Raw genomic sequence first — 19,102 nt, forward strand, 5'->3', positions numbered from 1 at the left:
GTATGGTGCTCTTCCTACGGGCACATCATTGACACTCTTGCTCTAGCCTCAGGAGGTGGAGAGTCACATATGAACCTGTTATTTCCTGCCACAAGCAGACACAAAATAAAACGCCAGCTAAAAACCTCACTCCTTTCAGACTCAGCTTCTAAGAAGAAATGAATCATTAGGTCATATGCTGAGCTGAAACATATTAAACCATCGTGAAGTCCTGAAGTTACCCTGAAAGGCATAAAAAGCCTCGACAACGTCTGCTTCCCTTTCTTTAAGCTTCTCTCTAACAAATTCCTTCACACTTTTCCGGAAAGTGTCAATATTTACATCTGTTGAGTTTGCTGTCAAGCTTAATAGAAGGCAGGAATAGATGTCTGAGTCCCCAAGGTGTGGACACAGAACTCAGAGAAGTCCCACTCAGCTGGGGTTTCTGCTCACTATGCAATGCTGCTCTTACCTGAAAACATGACCCCTTTACACCAACCCACTGTGACCAACACAACGTGAAAATTCTGTACAGATGTGAACAAATGGAGTGAACAAGGAAGGTGAGGATGAAAGATGAGATGTCCTGATCTTGCTGGTGCCCAAGGCCCATCCCCAATGATGACATTCATTCACTCATTCATTCATTCATTCATTCATTCATTCAACAATTATCTTGAGAGCCAACTCCATGCCAAATTGTGCTGGGCATTCATTGCCTTTGTAGAGAGAACAAGGCACCACTGGGATTTCTCAGGCGCACTATTACCTTGCAGGGAAGGGCTCCAGGGCCTTTCGGGACCGAGGGGGCGGAGGCAAGAGGAAAGCTAATACCTCTAGTATTGTCTGCCAGTCAGAAGGCCACACCGGGATTGGAAGGGGAAGGGTTCCAGCACCTTCCTCCACCCTTGTCCCGAGGAAACCAAACCTTGCAGCTATTGTTTTTGTTGAAGCCCGAAGCCATGGGCTCGGCTGCGGCCCCTCAAAGGCCCCCATCAGCGCCACTCTCAGCTCTTCGCCCAGGATCCCCCTGAGGCTGCGCCCTCCGCGTGCGCCCAGCTGCCCGCCCCTGCGCCACCCTGGGGCACCTTAGGGGCTGGAGGCTGGCTCGGCGGGCTTGGGGAGGTTGTGGCCCGGACCGTGAGGTTCCACCCCCTGTAATCGCCCCGCAGTGCCTCGCCAACTCCAGAAGATTTCAAGGAGTCATGCCCGATAGTTTGCCATGAATCTCCAAACGCTGAACTACCACTTTCCTCCATGCCCTGCATTTCCCAGAGGGAAGGCTGAGGTCCAGGGACAGCACTGCTGCCCAAAATAACACTGCTGGTTAGTGGCACAATAAGGCCCAAACCCAAGGTCCTCTATCACTAGCACTCATGATAACAAAAGCAATGCCTATTTAGGAAGCGCTTGCCATGCTAGGCCCTGTGAACATTCTAGGTACGTTATTTCATTCATTCTTCTCAGCCACAACCAGAGATGACATTTGTATCTCTATATAAATTAAAGCACCGAGAAATTAAATAGTGCCTGAAGAGCAAAAAGCAGTAAGCAGCAGGGCGAGGTTTCCGTCCACTTTACCCCGTGATAGATTCCCGCTGATGTCAGGGAACTCATTCTCTGTTGTGTGCCTACCTGGCTGTTACAAACTTTGGTATACTTTAAGATGCCTAAACGGAACGGGCTGCATCGTTTTTCTTATTTGTGTACATCCAGGGGACAGAATACCATTGCTGGCCTACACTGGGCCCAATTAATGGTTTTTTTAGTCTTGCTATTCACATAAAACACGAATAAAAATATCTTGTAGTATATATGTACATGTATATTTTTGTATTGCATATACTTTTTGTTATATAGATTGACTGATGGATAATGTTGCACATATGCCTATAAAGAAAAACTGTTCACTGCAGCATCCCCATGTATAACACTGAACCTGGCACATTCTAAGTGTATAATAAATGTTTATTGAACAAATTCATGATTAAAAAAACAATCAAAATGTTAGCAGTGGTGTTAGGGAAATTGTCATTTTAAGAATACTTTTCGATAAGGAACTTTTTAAAAATTGTGGTAAGAGCACTTAACATGAGATCTATCCTCTTAACAATTTTTGGGGTTTTTTGAGACAGGGTGTCACTCTGTCACCCAGGCTGGAGCGCATTGTGCCATTATGGCTTCCTGTAGCCTCGACCTCTTGGGCCCTAGCAGTCCCCCCATCTCAGCTTCCCAAGTAGCTGAGACTACAGGTGCGTACCACTATGCCCAGATAATTTTTGTATTTGTCATAGAGACAGAGTCCCTCTATGTTGCCCAGGCTGGTCTCAAGCTCCTGGGCTGAAGGGATCCACCTGCCTTAACCTCCCAAAATGCTGGGATTTCCGGTATGAGCCACCATGCCAGCCTTAACAAATTTTTAAGTGCACAGTGCAGTATTTTTAATAGTAAGTACAATGTTGTAGAGCAGTTCTCTAGAACTTATTCAGCTGCATAACTGAAACTTTATACCCAGTTGAATAGCAACTCTATTTTTTCCTCCTCCTAGTGCCTGGCAACCACCATCTACTCTCTGCTCCTACAAGTTTGACTACTTCAGATTCCTCATGTCAGTGGGAATCATGCAGTATTTGTCCTGTGACTGGCTTATGTCACTTAGCATAATGTCCTCAAGATTCATTCATGTTGTTGCATATGGCAGGATTTCCTTCCCTTTAAGGCTGAAAAATATTCCATTGTATGTATATGACACATTTTCTTTATCTACTCCTTTATCAACAGACATTTAGGTTGTTTCCACATATCGGCTATTGTGAATAATGCTGCAATGAACATGAGAGTGCAAGATCTTGATTTCAATTCTTTTTACTAAATACCCAGAAGTGGAATTACTGGATCACATGATAATTCTATTTTTAGCTTTTTGAGGAAACGCCATACTGTTTTCCATAGCAGCTGCACCATTTTGCATTCTTACCAACAGTGTACAAGGAAACATGTATTTTTAATAATCAAAATATGTACCTATCTATAATTTTGTTGGCCTTTTGGAAAACAATAAGTCAAAAGTAACAGGAGTTCATGAAGATGTTCACAGTCTTGAGCCAGTTTACTCCTACAGATTGATCCTAGGGAGGAACAGGAGGAAGTAAGAAATGCCCTTGGGCTGTCCCAGAAACACACTGCTTCCTTGCAGCCACTTCCTGGGACTCACTGGTCCAGTGTGAGGGAAGCAACTGGATAAATGATGCTATTTCAACACTATAGCATGTTGTGTAGCTACTCAATAATAATAATTACAGAAACTTTGCAGTCCATAGAATCTGTAGAAACATGGAAAATGTTTATTAGGTAAATGAAAAATACGAGATGTGAAAACAGTGTGAGGGTGGTGGGGTTTAGATAACTCACTGTTATTTTCATTTTCAACTATTTTAATGGTTTCTATCCTTGTTCGTCGGGATAGATGAACACTCAAGCAACAGCAATATCAGCTAGGTTCACCCTGGAGCTTGTTAGAAATGCAGAATTTTTAGCCCCACTCCAGATCTACCAAACCAAAATCTGCATTTTATCAAGATTCCCAAGTGATTTGTATGTGCCTTATGGCTTATATTATCTTTTTTTTTTTTTTAATATGTTTGTTGAATGAGCTCCTTAATTTGGTCTTCAAGCAATCTACAGATGAAGAGATAACATTTGAGTTAAGTGACTTAGAGTTGTGTACCATTTAATGTCAGCTGTCAAGCCCAAGTCCCCTGATTCTGAGGCTACAGCTAAATTCAGACTAGCCACAGCCTGCCTGGCCTTGTTTCTGTGCCAGGCCTTCCTCCATATGGCCTGAGGTGGCCCACCCACTGTCACCTTCCTTAGGCTAAACAGCATTGACAGTGACTACTGTCAACAGGGGCCCGTTTCAGGAAAAAGAGGACAGGCTGAGGTTTCTGAAAACGTTCCTGTCTCTCCCATGAGTTCCTGATAGCACTCCCTTGAACCCAGTCCAAGGGGCTGAGGATTCGTGTTTGTGAGCCACCTTGGAGCCGTGGAGATGAAAGTAAGCAGGGCAGAGGGCCACTGCAGATCAGTTGAAGCCACCCTGGCTCTCATCTAGTTCAACCCCATCCATTTTCAGAAGAAACACACCCAGAGAGGAAAGTGACTGGCCTTAAGCAACAAAGCTAAATTCAAGGCTAAGAGGAGAGGCTGGCATAGAGGGCAACCTAGATATGGGAATTCAGGGTAGTGTGGCTGGGAGCACCTCAAAACACACCTGCCAGGGATGTCCAGAGTACTGCCTGAAGAACAGGTGTGTAGTATCCTCCCATAATGCTGTGATCCTTTGTCATTCGTATACCCCTTTCTGAGCAAAAGTTTATCCTAGTTCTCCGCACTGAGAAAGGCTTGCTCCCCTGTCCTGTGTGTTGTACATCCTCAAGTGCCTTTACCCTCGTCAACCACTGACAAAACACAATGAGAGACATTTGAAAGGTGGATTTAAATAAATAAAATTAACTCTTTAGTTAAGATCTGTGGAAAAGGCATGATTTTATTGCACACTCACAATATGCCAGGTAGTGTTCTACTCATCAACACTCTTTTCAAAACAGGATTTGGAGACAGGACGCTTCAAAAGAGAACTGCACATTCAACTAAACATATCCAAAAAAATTCAACTCTTTTGAATTAGTCTCCAAGTCTACACAAGCCATGGGAAATAGAAGATCATTAAAATACATGATTATACACAGACAAATGGACAAATGAAACAGTAATTAATATTGCTTGAGCTCAGATTGCTCCTGTAAGATCTGCAGAAATCATATGACTGGGTAATGTTTTATAGAACAATATTTCATCAGGAGATAATGGCAGTATCTCATTAGACTAAAAGGAGACGATAGATGCTGGAAGATCAGCTTTCATACAGCTCTTCTCTGTTCATAATAATACTGTGCGCCTTCTCCAAATGACAAAGAAGTAAATTCATACTCCATCAAAATAACCTCAAAACACTGAGCCATTTCAGGGCTTTAAAAATTGGTCAAGAATTGCTTGGCCCCCATAAAAAGACTCTGCCACAAAACTTAGATGGCACATAGGTAGAATATGTTTTAGTATTCTGCAGGTAAAAAATAACATATGGTTAACTATAAATAAGAAATATATGTGCAAAATATGTATGTCCTTAACATTTGCTACTCAAAGATAATTTCTAAAGTATCTAGAATGAGCTAAATTTTTTTAAATTAAAAAAGCCTTCCTTGAAGTGCCCACTTTTGGCATTCTAAATATTATCTTTCCCTCTCACATATACACACACTCTCCACTTCCTTTCTAATCATGGTGCATAGATGCAAGCAATATTGTTGGTTCTAGGACAATACTTTTAAAACTACAAAAACAAGTTCTCCCTCTCTAATAGATGATGCATTTGTTTGTTTTCCCCTTATGTGACTCATCTGTTAGAGTGAGAGGGTTTTTGGTTTTTTTTAAATGCTGTGCTTCCAGCAATAAGGATAGTCAATGGCACAAAATAAGTGCTCAATGAATAATTAATGCACAGTGAATTCTCTTACCTTTGCTCTCCTATATCTTCTAAATGTCCCATGTATGATTTTTGTAATAAGAAGTAAAAATAATGTTATTTTTAGAAGTACCAGAATCCCAAAGTGACCAATATGGACCATTACATGATGAGTTCTAAAGGGTAAAGATGCCCTTATTTGTCATCACGTCCCCAGGACCTGCCCCCAAGTAGGTGACTAAATAGGTTTCATTATTAGATGAATAAATTAATTAAGGAATGATTGAATTATCATAAATAAAAAAGAGCAGGAGAGTATTGTATATGTAATTAGCTTATAAGGAATCTCATCCCTTTCTAGCACATGACTTTCTTTTTAAATTATTTTTATATAGAAATATTTTAATGTACTTTGTATTATTATACATATATGGGGTACATGTGCAGGTTTGTTACATGGGAAACTGCATAATGCTGGCATTTGGGCTTCAAGTGAACACATCACCTAAATAGTGAACATAGTACCCCAAAACTTCCAACAGGTGGTTTTTCAACTCTGGCCTCCTTCCATCCTCCTCCCTTTTGGAGTCTCCAGTATCTAATATCTCCATCTTTATGTGCATGTGTACCCATTGATTAGCTTCCACTTACAAGTGAGAACATGCAGTATTAGATTTTCTGTTTCTGAGTTATTTCACTTAGGATAATAGCCACCAGCTGCATCCATGTGGCTATGACAACATGATTTCATTCTTTTTCACATCACATCACTTTCAAACTTGTTTTTGTAGTTTTAACAGTATTGTCATAGAACCAACAACATTGCTTGCATCTATACACCATGATTAGAAAAGAAGTGGAGTGTGTGTGTATGTGTGTGAGTGTGATAGGGTCCAACTCTGTCACCCAGGCTGGAGTGTAGTAGCATGATCTCAGCTCACAGCAGCCTCAACCTCCTAGGCCCAAGCAATCCTCCCACTTCAGTAGCTCAGTGGTCAGTAGCTCAGACCACAAGCATGTGCCACTATGCCCAGCTAATTTTTTTATTTTTGCAGAGACAGGGTTTTCCTATGTTGTCCAGACTCGTCTTGAACTCCTGGGCTCAAGCGCTCCTCCTGCCTCAGCCTCTCAAAGTATTGGGATTACAGGTGTGAGCCATTGCACCTGGCCAAACAGTGGATTTTAAAATGTTTTTGTATATGCATCTCCAGATTAGTGAAAATAAGAAAGAGGGTGGTGATAAGCAGGAAAAGACAAGAAGGTTTTGCACCAAAAGATTACAGACATAACCATAGGCTTTGTTGTCATTGTTGTTATTGTTGTTTACTACTGAGTTATGTGATGGTTATCTTTGTATTTATCCTGTCGGGGATTCATCAAGATTCTTAAATCTGAGAACATATGCATTTCATTAAATTTGGAAAGCTTTTAGATATCATTTCTTCAAAAATGTTTTCTGCCCCATTTTCTAGCTTCTAGTCTTTGGGACTCCAATTCCACACGTTAGGCCTTTGATATTGGCCCACTTTCCCTGAGGCTCTGTTCATTTTTTTTTTTCCAATTTTTCTTCTCTCTGTTCTGCAAGTCAGTGATTTCTACTGACCGCTCTTCAAGTTCACTGACCCTTTCTTGTGTCACCTATAATTTACTGTGAAGTTCAATCAGGGAATTTTTTATTTCTCATATTGCATTTTTGTATATGATTCAATTCCATTTGGTTCTTTTTTGAAGTTTCTATTTCTCTAATGTAATTTTCTATTTGTTAATTCATTAGAAGCCTATTCGTCTTATGTCCTTAACCACAGTTATAACTACTTTAACATTCTTGCCAGCTAATTCCCACATATGGTTCATCTCAGAGCTTGTTTCTATTAACCCTTTCTCTTAAATATGAGTCATGTTTACCTGTTTCTTTATAATAATTTTGAATTACATCTTGGACATTGTGAGTGATATGTTGTAGGGATTCTGTTTTTTGTTACATTCATCCAAAAAGTGTTATTTTTGTTTGTTAGTTTTAGCCAGTAATTAACGTGGCTAAATTCAATCTCTATCTTGCGCTAAAATAGACACCAAGTGAAATCTCTGTTTAGTTGTTTGGCCTTAGTTGGGCTGCTTGAAGTCTGTCTCACACATGCATAGTTCAGGGAATTGCCAGAGACTTAGGTAGAGTTTTATACATAAAATTTTGGGCTCCCTTTCTGTTGTTTTTTCCTTTCTTGGATCCTCCTGCCCTTGATCCCAATTTACAGCTGCTATAGTTACCCTGAATGCTTCCTTCTTGTTCTTCTATTTGATAAGACTGCATCTGTCTGTATTTTAGCTGCTGCCCTGCTTAGTACTGACTGGGGTCTGCCCTCAGGCATATATACATATATATATGTGTGTGTGTGTGTGTATACATATATATATAATGCAAATTTCACATATGATATTCTTTTTGTCCAAATGCTGACTCTTGTCTAGCATTTGTTTTTTGTTCTTCTCCATAGCCTTCAGGTTTGTATTGGTGTTTTTTTTTTCTCAATAGTCTACTGTTTTTGTTTGTGGAAGAGTTGGTCTGATAGGAACTATTCTGCCAATAGCGGAAGTGGAAACTCAGATTTCCATGTTTTAGAAAGTATTCTAAAGGAATGTTGAGAATGGATCTGAAATGAGACGAGGGACAGAGAAACCAATCAGGAATATAGCAGCCACCCAGGGAAAAGGTAATGAGAGTTCACAGAACAGCAGCAATTAAGTGCAATGAAAGTTTGTATTTGCAAGCTCCAGACTCTTAAATTCCAACTCTGTAGTAAAATAGCTAAAAACAGTCTGAACTAAAATATCAAGAGTTTTTGGATAGAGATGTAGGTTGTGGTGAGAGGGGAGGCAATGATCTTGGGTGGTATCTTCCTAGGAGAGTAGGAAGTGTGAGAAGGGAAGTGGACCATAGGCTGAACACTGGGGAAGAGGCAGGGAGTGACAGGACAACAGGGTAGCTAAGAAGAGTCAGAGAAGCTGGAAACTGGTTGTGATGACACTGAGACTAGAAAGTTGTGGCCAGGCTTTGTGGCTCATGCTTGTAATCCAAGCATTTTCGGAGGCCGAGGCAGGTGGATCACCTGAGGTCAGGAGTTCGAGACCAGCCTGACAAATATGGTAAAACACCATCTCTACTGGAAAAAAAAAACAAAACAAAACTCAACGATTAGCCAGGCGCAGACATGGTGGCGTGTGCCTATAGCCCCAACTACTCAGGAGGCTGAGGCGGGGAATTGCTTGAACCCAGGAGACAGAGGTTGCAACAAGCCGAGATCACGCCACTACACTCCAGCCTGGGTGACACAGTGAGACTCCATCTCAAAAAGCAAAAAACAATGAAAGAAAGAAAGTTGCAAAAGGAGTGCTATTGATTAATAACATCGAATGCCTCAAATTAATCAGGTAAGCTGAGGTCCAGAAAACTCCCATTGGATTTGCAATTGGAAAGTCACTGGTGACCTTTGTGAGAACAATTTCACAGGATGGTGGAAAAGGCAGATTGGAGAGGGTTAAAAAGTGAATGGAAGGTGAGGAAGAGCAGAGCATTCTATGTCATAGATGCCTTCAAAGCATTTCACTTGATTTCCCTTGTTCTTTTTCCACATAAAATTTCTACAAATTTCATAATAGTGTATCATGCAATTTTCAAAAAATGTAATTAATCTATATTTTCTTTCAGTTTTTATGTGACTGTCTTTGAAAAAAGAACCATCTGATTGTTCTTTCAAAATAACAGAAATAAACAGTTGGAAAAAAGGACTATAATGTGGCAGAACCTTTTTTCCCCTTTTTATTGACATGTAATCATTGCACATATGAAAACTTTTAATAATTCCGATTTGAATGTGTTAAGTTTCAAAACATCTGACTGGGTATCAATTAAACTGTTCCAAGTCTGGAATTTAGAAGAGAGTTTTAAGCCTTACATATTTTTTAAAAGTTTAATATCCTGTTTAGAATGTGCTGAGTTGCTGAGAGCATCTCATATTTTGAAAAATTTTGAGAATATAAATGGGAATTCAAATGGGGCACAAATAACCACGAGGGCTTTAGTGAGTGTATCAGGATTCAGTTTTACAGCATGGAGACGTGATTAACCTCACAGCCTGCCTATCTGCGAACAGCTGAGAAGGAAGGAGGACCAGAGCACATGGCACAGCAGTTGGGAACCATCAATTGCATCAGTCCAGCTGCCTGGGAACTTTAAAATGGACAGTGTTTAATTGGAAAGGCCCAAATTTTACTACGGGGCCAGGGGATTCATGGGAACATGAAAGGAGTGAGACTAGGATTAAGTTTTTTGAGCAAAGGAGAGTCGAAGAAAACTCCTACATCACAAGTAATGATGTTCTGGAAAGACAGAAAACTCAGGGTGGGTTAGGGAGCACCAGGCACAGCCAGGGTGTGCCAATAGGTAGTGTTGGCTCAGGAGTTAAAGAGACCTGGGTGTAAAACCTGGCTTTGATCTTGGGACGGTTTCTTATCCTCTTTGAATTCTAGTTCCTTCATTTATAAAATAGTAATAATACAGTAATAATGTCTGCTCTGGAGGCTTAAGATAAGGAAATGAGATAATGTAAGAGGCCAGTGATGTCACTCAATAAGGCAAATATATGCTTAGAGTTGTAATAATAATATATTAGATATATAAAAAACTAATATATAATGTATACAACTAATATATATAAAATATATAATGATATATATATATTTTTTTTTGAGACAGAGTCTCACTCTGTCACCCAGGCTGGAGTGCGGAGGCATGATCTCAGCTCACTGCAACCTGTGCCTCCTGGATTCAAGCGATTCTGGTGCCTCACCTCCTGAGTAGCTGGGATTAAAGGCACACACCACCACACCCAGCTGATTTTTGTATTTTTAGTAGAGACGGAGTTTCATTATGTTGGCCAGGCTGGTCTCAAACTCCTGACCTCAAGTGATCCTCCCGCCTCAGCCTCCCAAAGTGCTGGGATTACAGGCATGAGCCACCGTGCCTGGCTAAAGTGGTAATAATATAATAACTGAAAGATAGAAAATTTAAATGTCCAACAATAGATTGACCAACTAAACCACAGAGCAACTGTATAATGAAATATTATATTTATAATTACATTTGAAACAGCATAATAGGCCAGGTGTGGTGGCTCATGCCTGTAATCCCAGTGCTTTGGGGGGCCGAGTCGGGTGGATCACTTGAGGCCAGGAGTTCAAGACCAGCCTGCCCAACATGGTGAAACCCTGTCTCTACTAAAAAAAAAATACAAAAAAGTTAGCCAGGCATGGTGGCACACACCTGTAATCTCAGCTACTCAGGAAGCTGAGGGACAAGAATTGCTTGAACTCAGGAGGCAGAGGTTGCAGTGAGCCAAGATCACACGACTGCATTCCAGCCTGGGTAACAGAGCGGGACTCTGTCTCCAAAAAAAAAAAAGTGCATAATATATAGGGAAGTATTTATCATATTAAGTCATATGACCAGAACAGAATAAATAACGCATACAAATATACTATTTAAAAAGAACGTTTATACATCAAAATGTTAACAGTGATTATAGTTTAGACTGAGAGATTTTGGTTTCCTTTTTACAAAAAAACCCTATGAACACAAACTTTGGTAGCTTTCTGAGTTTTCTATGATGAGAATGAATTGCTTTTATAAGAATATAGAATTTTAATTGGAGATAATACATAGTGGGTGTTTTCATGCCATTGGTGTTACCCTTATTAGTGAATTGTTCTTATTTGCTGTTCCCCAAACCCACCTCTGGCTTAGCCCCTGGGAAAATGGCAACAATCCAGCAGAAACTAAATCTGCAGACCTAGAGGAATTAGAAGGATTTTTTTTCATTTACTTTGGGTGGTTTTGTCTGGCTGGGTGTGCCTCATTCTGACAGGAAGTGTGTGTCACCAGAAAAGAATTTAATTCTTTGCAGCAAAAAGATGGTTAGTGGAAAGAGAGAAAAATACTCATGCATGCTTCTCACAGATTGTCAAACTAGCTCCCCTTCCTAGCTGGACCCACCCAGAGAAGAGGTGCCTCCACTCAGAGTCCATGCTGCTCCAACAGACCAGGAATGTGTAGTGGCCTCCCAGTCCACTGAGAGGCCAGCTTGTTTGACCCCCACTGTATAAACCTGGCTTTGCCTCTTGAAAGAGTAACCACCCCTCTCTGTGCCTCAGTTTCTCAACTGTAAAGTTTATACGTCTGCCACCCCTACTAAAAAGTGAGCCCCTATGAGCACAAGGACAGAGCATTATGCCTTTCTGTATCTACATAGCCTAGCCAGCACCGAGGCTCAATTAATGTCTATTGACTAAAATGACAGTTGTTTTAAGTGGCTTTTTAAATGTGCCATCCAGTGTTCGCAATTAAATTTGTGGAGCCGGGCGCGGTGGCTCATGCCTGTAATCACAGCACTTTGGGAGGCTGAGGCAGGCAGATCACCTGAGGTCAGGAGTTCAAGACCAACCTGACCCACATGGCAAAACCCCATCTCTACTAACAATACAAAAATTAGTGGGGCATGGTGGCACGCGCCTGTAATCCCAGCTACTTGGGAGACTGAGGTAGGAGAATTGCTTGAACCCAGAAGACAGAGGGTGCAGTGAGCCGAGATTGAGTCATTGCACTCCAGCCTGGGGACACAGTGAGACTCCGTCTCAATCAGTCAATCAATTTGTGATCATAGCCCTTTGGGGTATATTTATATGTGGTATAATGTTTCTGGGGAAAAAAATTAAGACAAACATAGGGAAATGTTAAGATCTGATAAGTCTGTATGGTAGACACATGAATGGATCTAACTAATATCCATATTAATCACTGATTTTCAGTTTCCTTGTCCACAAAATAATATCTACTTCAGTGAGGCTTTTGTGCCTTGAACGAGAAGTGTTATGTCAAGTGCTTAGCACATTTGTGTCCTAACTCTTGATTTTCTTTCAGCAAGAGGAATGAAGGGTAGCTCTCAGTTGATTTTTTAATTCTAATGCTTAAAATTGGACTATCTGATTTGTAGGATCTGACCACAGTCATCCTGGCTATCATCCCACAGTGGCTGTAGCCCATAATGACATAGATATTTCAATGGAGAGAAGATTGGACCACATTAGGGCAGATGATTTGATCTCAACCAATATTTCACCCAGTGTTGGAAGCCTTCTACAGTAATGCGTGAAAGTATAACTGATTGCCTATTCATTCACCAAACACCACATGCTAGGCATTGCACCAAGCACAGGAAATGAAGAGATGTGAAGATATAATTCCCTGGCCACAAAAAATTCACTGTGTAGTAGCAGAGACAGAGGCAGAAACAAATTATTTCAATAGAATTCAGTACATGCTAGGTTATTAGCCCAAAGGAAGAAGTAAAATCTTTACCTACACTTAGCAATCAAATTTCATTTTTAGTAATGAGGCCTATAGCTCTCACATACCTTTTAATTTTAGAAAATGTTAAGAAGAGTCTTTTTGCTGAAAATAAAAAGATATCACCTTCAAAAAGGATGAGCTCATTTACGTAGAAAATAAAATAAAGCTGTTGTGTCGGTATATACAGAAATGAATGTAAATGCAGAGACAAAGCTTGGGCAGGGAACACATCATTGCCAAAGTGTTTATTGGGAGAGAGGAGAAGGTAATAGGAGGGTGGTGAGAAGGTTGTTCCCTTGTTTCCCATATATTTCTGTATTATTTGAAGATTTTAAATCAAAGATGTATTCACATCTTGTTTATGTTATAATCGCATTATTGTATATGTACAGAAAGAAAGGAGTCTTCTCCCAGATATCCACATCTGCTTCAGATCTTTGTTCAAATGTCACTTTCTGAATATCCTATTTTTAAATTGCCACCTCACCACCATTAAAATCTCCATCCCCTTCTCTAATTTATCTGTCTTCATAGCATTTACCACAATCTGACATGCTATGTATTTTACTTTTTTACAAAATATTATTGTCTGTCTCTCCTGGACAATTAGAACATAGGCTCTGTGAGAGCTGAGATTACTGTGTGCCAGTTTTACAGCTCTAAACCCAGGGTTGAGGACACACATACCAGGTGTTCCATAGGCCAACAGCCTGACTCTATACAGAATTAGCTAACAGCAATTATTTCTGAATGGAGAGACTACAGATGTCTTTTATTTTCTTCATTCTGCTACTTGATATCTGAATTTTTGTAATGAGCACATATTACCTAAGAAAGCAATTGAAATTATTATTTTTTAAATGATAACCTGGGAACTAAGAAAGAGGCTCCCCTAGAAGCCACTATGGAAGGAGTAAGGGCCTAGTGGGAGTCAGGCCAAACAGCATAGGAGAAACATCTTGAGACACTTGGTGGAGTAAAGTTAGTTGGAGTTAAAAAGCCAACTAACTTATGACTCCTCCGCTGCCTCGCAGTTTGTAGACATCCACACAAATGCCTGGTCTACGGGTCACTGGTTCACTAAGGGTCTTCTGCCCCATAGCTTCCCATCCCCAAGCAGCGGGGCCCAGAAATTTGCCCACATCCTTCCATCCAACAAATGTTTTTATCTGGGTCCTACTTAGATTTCAGCCAATTCTTTGCTGAGCAACTTGGCTTACTGTTTTCCTTGGGAACCAGACTCTTTTTAAGTTGGAGTCATAAAAAGAATGAAATCCTTTACCTGATACTTTTCTATTCAGGTATTCAAGCCTGCCACAGATGGAGGCCCTGTGGGCCACTCTCTCATTATAGGCACTGGTACCTTAGCCCAGCACTTTGAATAAGGCACATGTGAGAGTGAATGCTGAGCTTTTTTCATTCTTTTCTTCTCTATTTTTTTTTTTTCTGTTCTATTTCTAATTGAAAGCCATTGTCTTGAGGGAATGATTGCAGCGATGGCTTAATCCTCATCTCAAAATGCCATCATAGGAGCAATGGGAGAAAGTGGTCCTGCCAGTCTGAAATCAGTTAAGAGACTTGGTTTCTCATAATTGTTCTGCTATTAACTTGTTACATGATCTTAGCCAAATCATGTTACCTCCCCAGGCCTCTGTTTCTTCATCTGCAAAATAAAGATCTTGGCAGTGTTTCTCAAGTCCCTGCCCAAATCAGTTTTTGTTTAACTGAGGATCAACAGTGACACCTTGTGGTTCTCCTTGAGCCATGTCTTTGTTTTTTCTAGCCCAAGTTCAAGGGAACCAAGGATATTTTTGCCTGTTCCCCTGCCTGGCCCACCCACCCTATCAGCTTCACTTAGCATGGCCCTAACCTTGTCTCCCCCTAGATTCGGAAAAGTGTGTCCATCCTTTGTTCACCAGCTGCTTCCCAGCCTCAACTTAGCAAATGTTACTAAAATCAAACTACAAGCAGACTGCAGACACCAGCGTGAAGGCCTGTGCTTCTGTGGTGAAGTCTGCGGTTTGCTGTGAATGTGAAGGTATCAGCCCCAGGTGTTTTTTAGGGCTGGTAGTGCAGTCCCAGAGAGGGATCTGGGCAACAGCTCAAAGAGCAAGATTGAAGATTTTACTGTTTTCCAGCACTCCTACTAATTTGTAAAATTATCAGATTCCAAATTGTTCTATGCCACAGTTTTTCCATTCATAAAATAAGAAAAGGCTGCCATAGCACTGCCTTCAAATTCAGTTAGTCTATTCATTCATTTACTTATTTGTTCTTCAAATATTTAATGAGCATCTTCCTGATGCCAAGTTCTGAGCACCTACCTGTGCCAGTAGTCCGAGCTTGAGAAGACAGTCTCTACTCTTCAAGACCCTGTTCTTGTCTAATGAAGAAGAGAGAGGGAAGAAAAACTTCCACTGCCATGCAACAAAGTAAGCCTTATGGCAGATAATGTGTACACATAATGGCATGGAAGCCTGGAGACAGACATCATACCAGGCCTGGGAAGAATGTTTGACAGAGAACAGGACACTTAAATGCGGACTTTCACAGAATGGAGTTTGCCAGAGGAGACTGTTCAGGAAGAGAGAACAGGGTGGGAATAAACATGATCTATCTAGATGCCCTACCATAAAATCAAAACACAAAACTCTACTGACTCAATTCCCTCCCCTTCCAGATATTACCCCATTTCTCTACTTCCCATTGTAGCCAAACTTTCCAAAAATTCATGTTCTGTCTTCACTTCCTCATGTTCAACCACCCTATCTTAGCTACCACCCCTCAGTAACTACCTAGCCTGGGTAGAAACAAATGCCAGCATGATGCCATACTCAATGATCCTCTGTCACTGTTGGCATTGTCATCATTCCATGGCCTTACTTTCCCTCTCAGAAACTTTCTTTCTTGACTTCTTATTTCTCTTGGCTTCCATGACACCCACTGTCCTATTCATGCTCCAGGTTCACTGTCTGCTCCTTCCTGGTCTCCCTGTTCAGCTCCTCCTACTCCATTCAATATCAAATGTCAATATTCTTTTCTTCTATCTAGGAAATCTCATTCATTCCCATGGTTTTAAATGTCATGTACCAGCTCCTAAATTTTGTATATGCAAACCTGACCTCTGAAATCCAGTCTTAGCAACTAGTGAGGTCTCAGCTTAAATGCTACCTGAAGGTTCAGTGATCTTCCCTGACATTTTTCTTCTTATCTGCTTCTTGCTAGATTGAGAGCTCCATGCAGGCAGATTCATTCTTACTTTCTTCAAACTTGCATGTTTAATGATTAGAACAGTTCCTAGGACACTCAAAAATTATTTGTTAACTAATTTCTGAATGAAATATAAGTAAATATAAGTATTTCAAATAGAATAAATCTGTGATTTTGATTGTTTTTAAGAAATTATTCACTCAATCCAGTTCAAGTTCAGCCAGGTAAGCTTCACAAAGGGGCATATGCTCAGTGTTTCAGGATGTGATCTAATTTTTAATTATTTCTTGATGCAAAGTATCACCTTTTTCTAGTGACTGTTTCTCCCCCTCCATCATCTACTCTTGCCCAATGGGAGACTTCCCAGTGAAATCCCACTGACGATCTGAATCAGAACATTTCATTCTCCATGGTTATTCCAAGTTCACAGACTTCATTTGTGGCCCTTGTGGCAGTTGATATTTTTTCAGGAAATACTATAGTTGCAGCAGGCCCTGTTACAGCTTAGTGGATATGCATATTGCTTTTTACCGAAACACATGATAACCAGGTATCTAGGAGCGGGAGCTAGCGACACGGTGGTCCAGACCTGTGGAAAAGGGAGCACCACTCCTGGCAAAGGGAAGCAACAGGCAGCACATTTTGTTCAGAGAAACAAGGTGAACCCTCTTGGAGGTAAACTTAAGGCTGAGATTCATTTCGGCTTGAGGCTTCCAAGGCACAAAGCAGTTCCCAGTAGCTGAGAGGGATCAAGAAATAGGATATCCTCATCTTTCCTTTGTAGCAAGAGCCTTCAGAAAGGAGGACCACTGGTCACCTGGAATGGAAAGTTATTATTAAAATAAAGCTCCAGTCACATTATTCAGGAAACTTTGGGAATGTTTATAAATAGATAAAAATAGTAATGGCCAAGGAACATTCCTCTCTCCTACCTCTCCATGAGACAATACTGACCAAGTTAAACATGCCTTGTTTCTGAGATTGAATCCCAGGTCTACCTCTGATAAATCAGATGGACAATTACTTAACCACTCTCAACTTTTATTTCCTCCTCTTTAAAATGGGTAAAATGGGTACAGTGGCTCTTGCCTGTAGTCCCAGCACTTCGGGAGGCCGAGACAGGAGGATTGCTTGAGCCAGGAGTTAGAGACCAACCTGGGCAACATAGCAAGACCCTATCTCTAAAAAAATAAATAAAGAAAAATAAAAAGGACAAAATAATATCCTCACACCATCACTATGAATATTAAATGAGACAGCACCTGTTAAGTGCAGATACAATACGTGGGACACAGTAGTAGCTCAGTAAAATACTTTCCATCCCTTAATACCTAAGCAAAAGAAAATGCCCTGAAGATGTAGATATTCTCTAGAGAATTTTTTTCTACATTTGCTCAATCAAACATATGAATAAATAATACAGCAGCCTACACAGGAAAGGACACCCAGCATTGAATTATGATTTGTGCTTTCCAGAGCTGTCTGCTTATTACCCTGGTATGTTTGTTCACCTTCATATTCCTGCATCAAGCAGACTTCCTGGCATATAACAGGTGCACGAAATGTTTGCTGGCTTGAATTAAACTACATCTGCACTGTAGGTCTCACCCTCATGTGACTGTTAAGCACTTGAAATGTGGTTAGTCTGAATTGATTGTGCTGTGAATGCAAAACACGCACCAGATTTTGAAAATTTAGTAGCCTTTTTTGGGGCTACTAAACGTAAAATATTTCATTATTAATTTTTATATCCATTACATGTTAAAATGATAATATATCATATACATCAGGTTCAATAATATATATTATTAAAATTAATTTCACCTGTTCTTGTCTACTTTTTTTTTTTTTTGAGATGGGGTCTCTGTCGCCCAGGCTGGAGTGCAATGGTGTGATTATTGCTCACTGCAACCTTGAACTCCTGGGCTCAAGTTCCACCTCTGCCTCTCAGAAAAATGGAACTACAGGCACACATTACCACACCCAGCTTATTTTTAAAAAATATTTTTGTAGAGATGGGGTCTTGCCGTGTTGCCCAGGGTGGTCTCAAATTCAAGTGATCCTCCCACCTAAGCCTCCCAAGTTGCTGGGATTACCAGCATAAACCACCTTCTATTACTTTAACGTGATTACTGGAAAATTTTAAATTACATGTATGGCTTATACATTATATTTCTAATGGACAGAGCAGAACTAGACTACAGGCCACCAACTGGCTGAAAGGTCATTGAATATGTATATCTCAGACTTTTTTCTCTGGACCTCCTCTCTTGTTAAAGTTATACAAGCTTTACAAGGCATTTTCTAGTTCCAGCATTCTATGATTTTATGAACTTTAGACTACAGTTTCTTATGTAAGAATACTGATTAAGTTGCTAGTCTGGGCCAAACACTTTTGTACACACTGTCATTTAGTCTATATGACGAACTTAAGAGGGAAGAATGACCCTCCTCATTTAATAAGCGTAAAAAGAAGACTCACAGAAGTTAAGAAACTTGACTAATGTCACCTGGCTTGTAAGTGGCAGAACTGGCCTGGAATCTTTGCCCGTTTTCTCCAGTTCTTTGAAAGAATTCCCAACAGAAAACACAATTCAAGAGTCAATGTGGGTGCTTTGACTTGGTTATTCCCTATGATATATTTCCTTGAGAAGAATCATGTATCATCAGGATCATTGTAAAACGATATGCAAGAGGCTCCTTAAAGAATGGAGAGGAAGCCCCGGTGCTTCTCAAGCTTGGTAGATCATTGACACCTAGCAGTAAATGTAGGGAGGCTTCTAAGGAGGTAAGATTGAAAGCTGGAAAAGCAGGGGCTGCTGGTGGTTAATTGTTCACCAGATTCAGAAGACACGGCTGGGAGGATAGCGGAGGAGTGAAACATTGACCAGTTCTGATTTAGATGCAGGAATGTGTTAGGGAGGCACAGAAAGGTCGGCACCTGAGACACCTCTCATGGGCAAAATTCTTCTCCCAAGGACTGTGAAAGG

At 40.6% G+C, this 19,102-nt stretch overlaps 1 protein-coding gene and 1 pseudogene across 1 annotated transcript in view; both read right to left on the reverse strand.

The window, feature by feature from the left end:
- LOC103248922 (olfactory receptor 7E24-like) overlaps positions 1–975 on the reverse strand; it is a 40,383-nt pseudogene extending 39,408 nt beyond the window's left edge.
- A 10,060-nt stretch (positions 976–11,035) lies between these two features.
- FZD4 (frizzled class receptor 4) overlaps positions 11,036–19,102 on the reverse strand; it is a 38,975-nt gene continuing 30,908 nt past the window's right edge. The window contains exon 3 of the mRNA XM_008020445.3: positions 11,036–16,929. Coding sequence (XP_008018636.1) covers positions 16,906–16,929 — 24 coding nt within the window. The 3' untranslated portion in view covers positions 11,036–16,905. The remainder of the gene's footprint in view (positions 16,930–19,102) is intronic.

The sequence above is a fragment of the Chlorocebus sabaeus genome, chromosome 1 (assembly GCF_047675955.1).
Source record: "Chlorocebus sabaeus isolate Y175 chromosome 1, mChlSab1.0.hap1, whole genome shotgun sequence".
In the NCBI taxonomy this organism is placed as follows: Eukaryota; Metazoa; Chordata; class Mammalia; order Primates; family Cercopithecidae; genus Chlorocebus; species Chlorocebus sabaeus.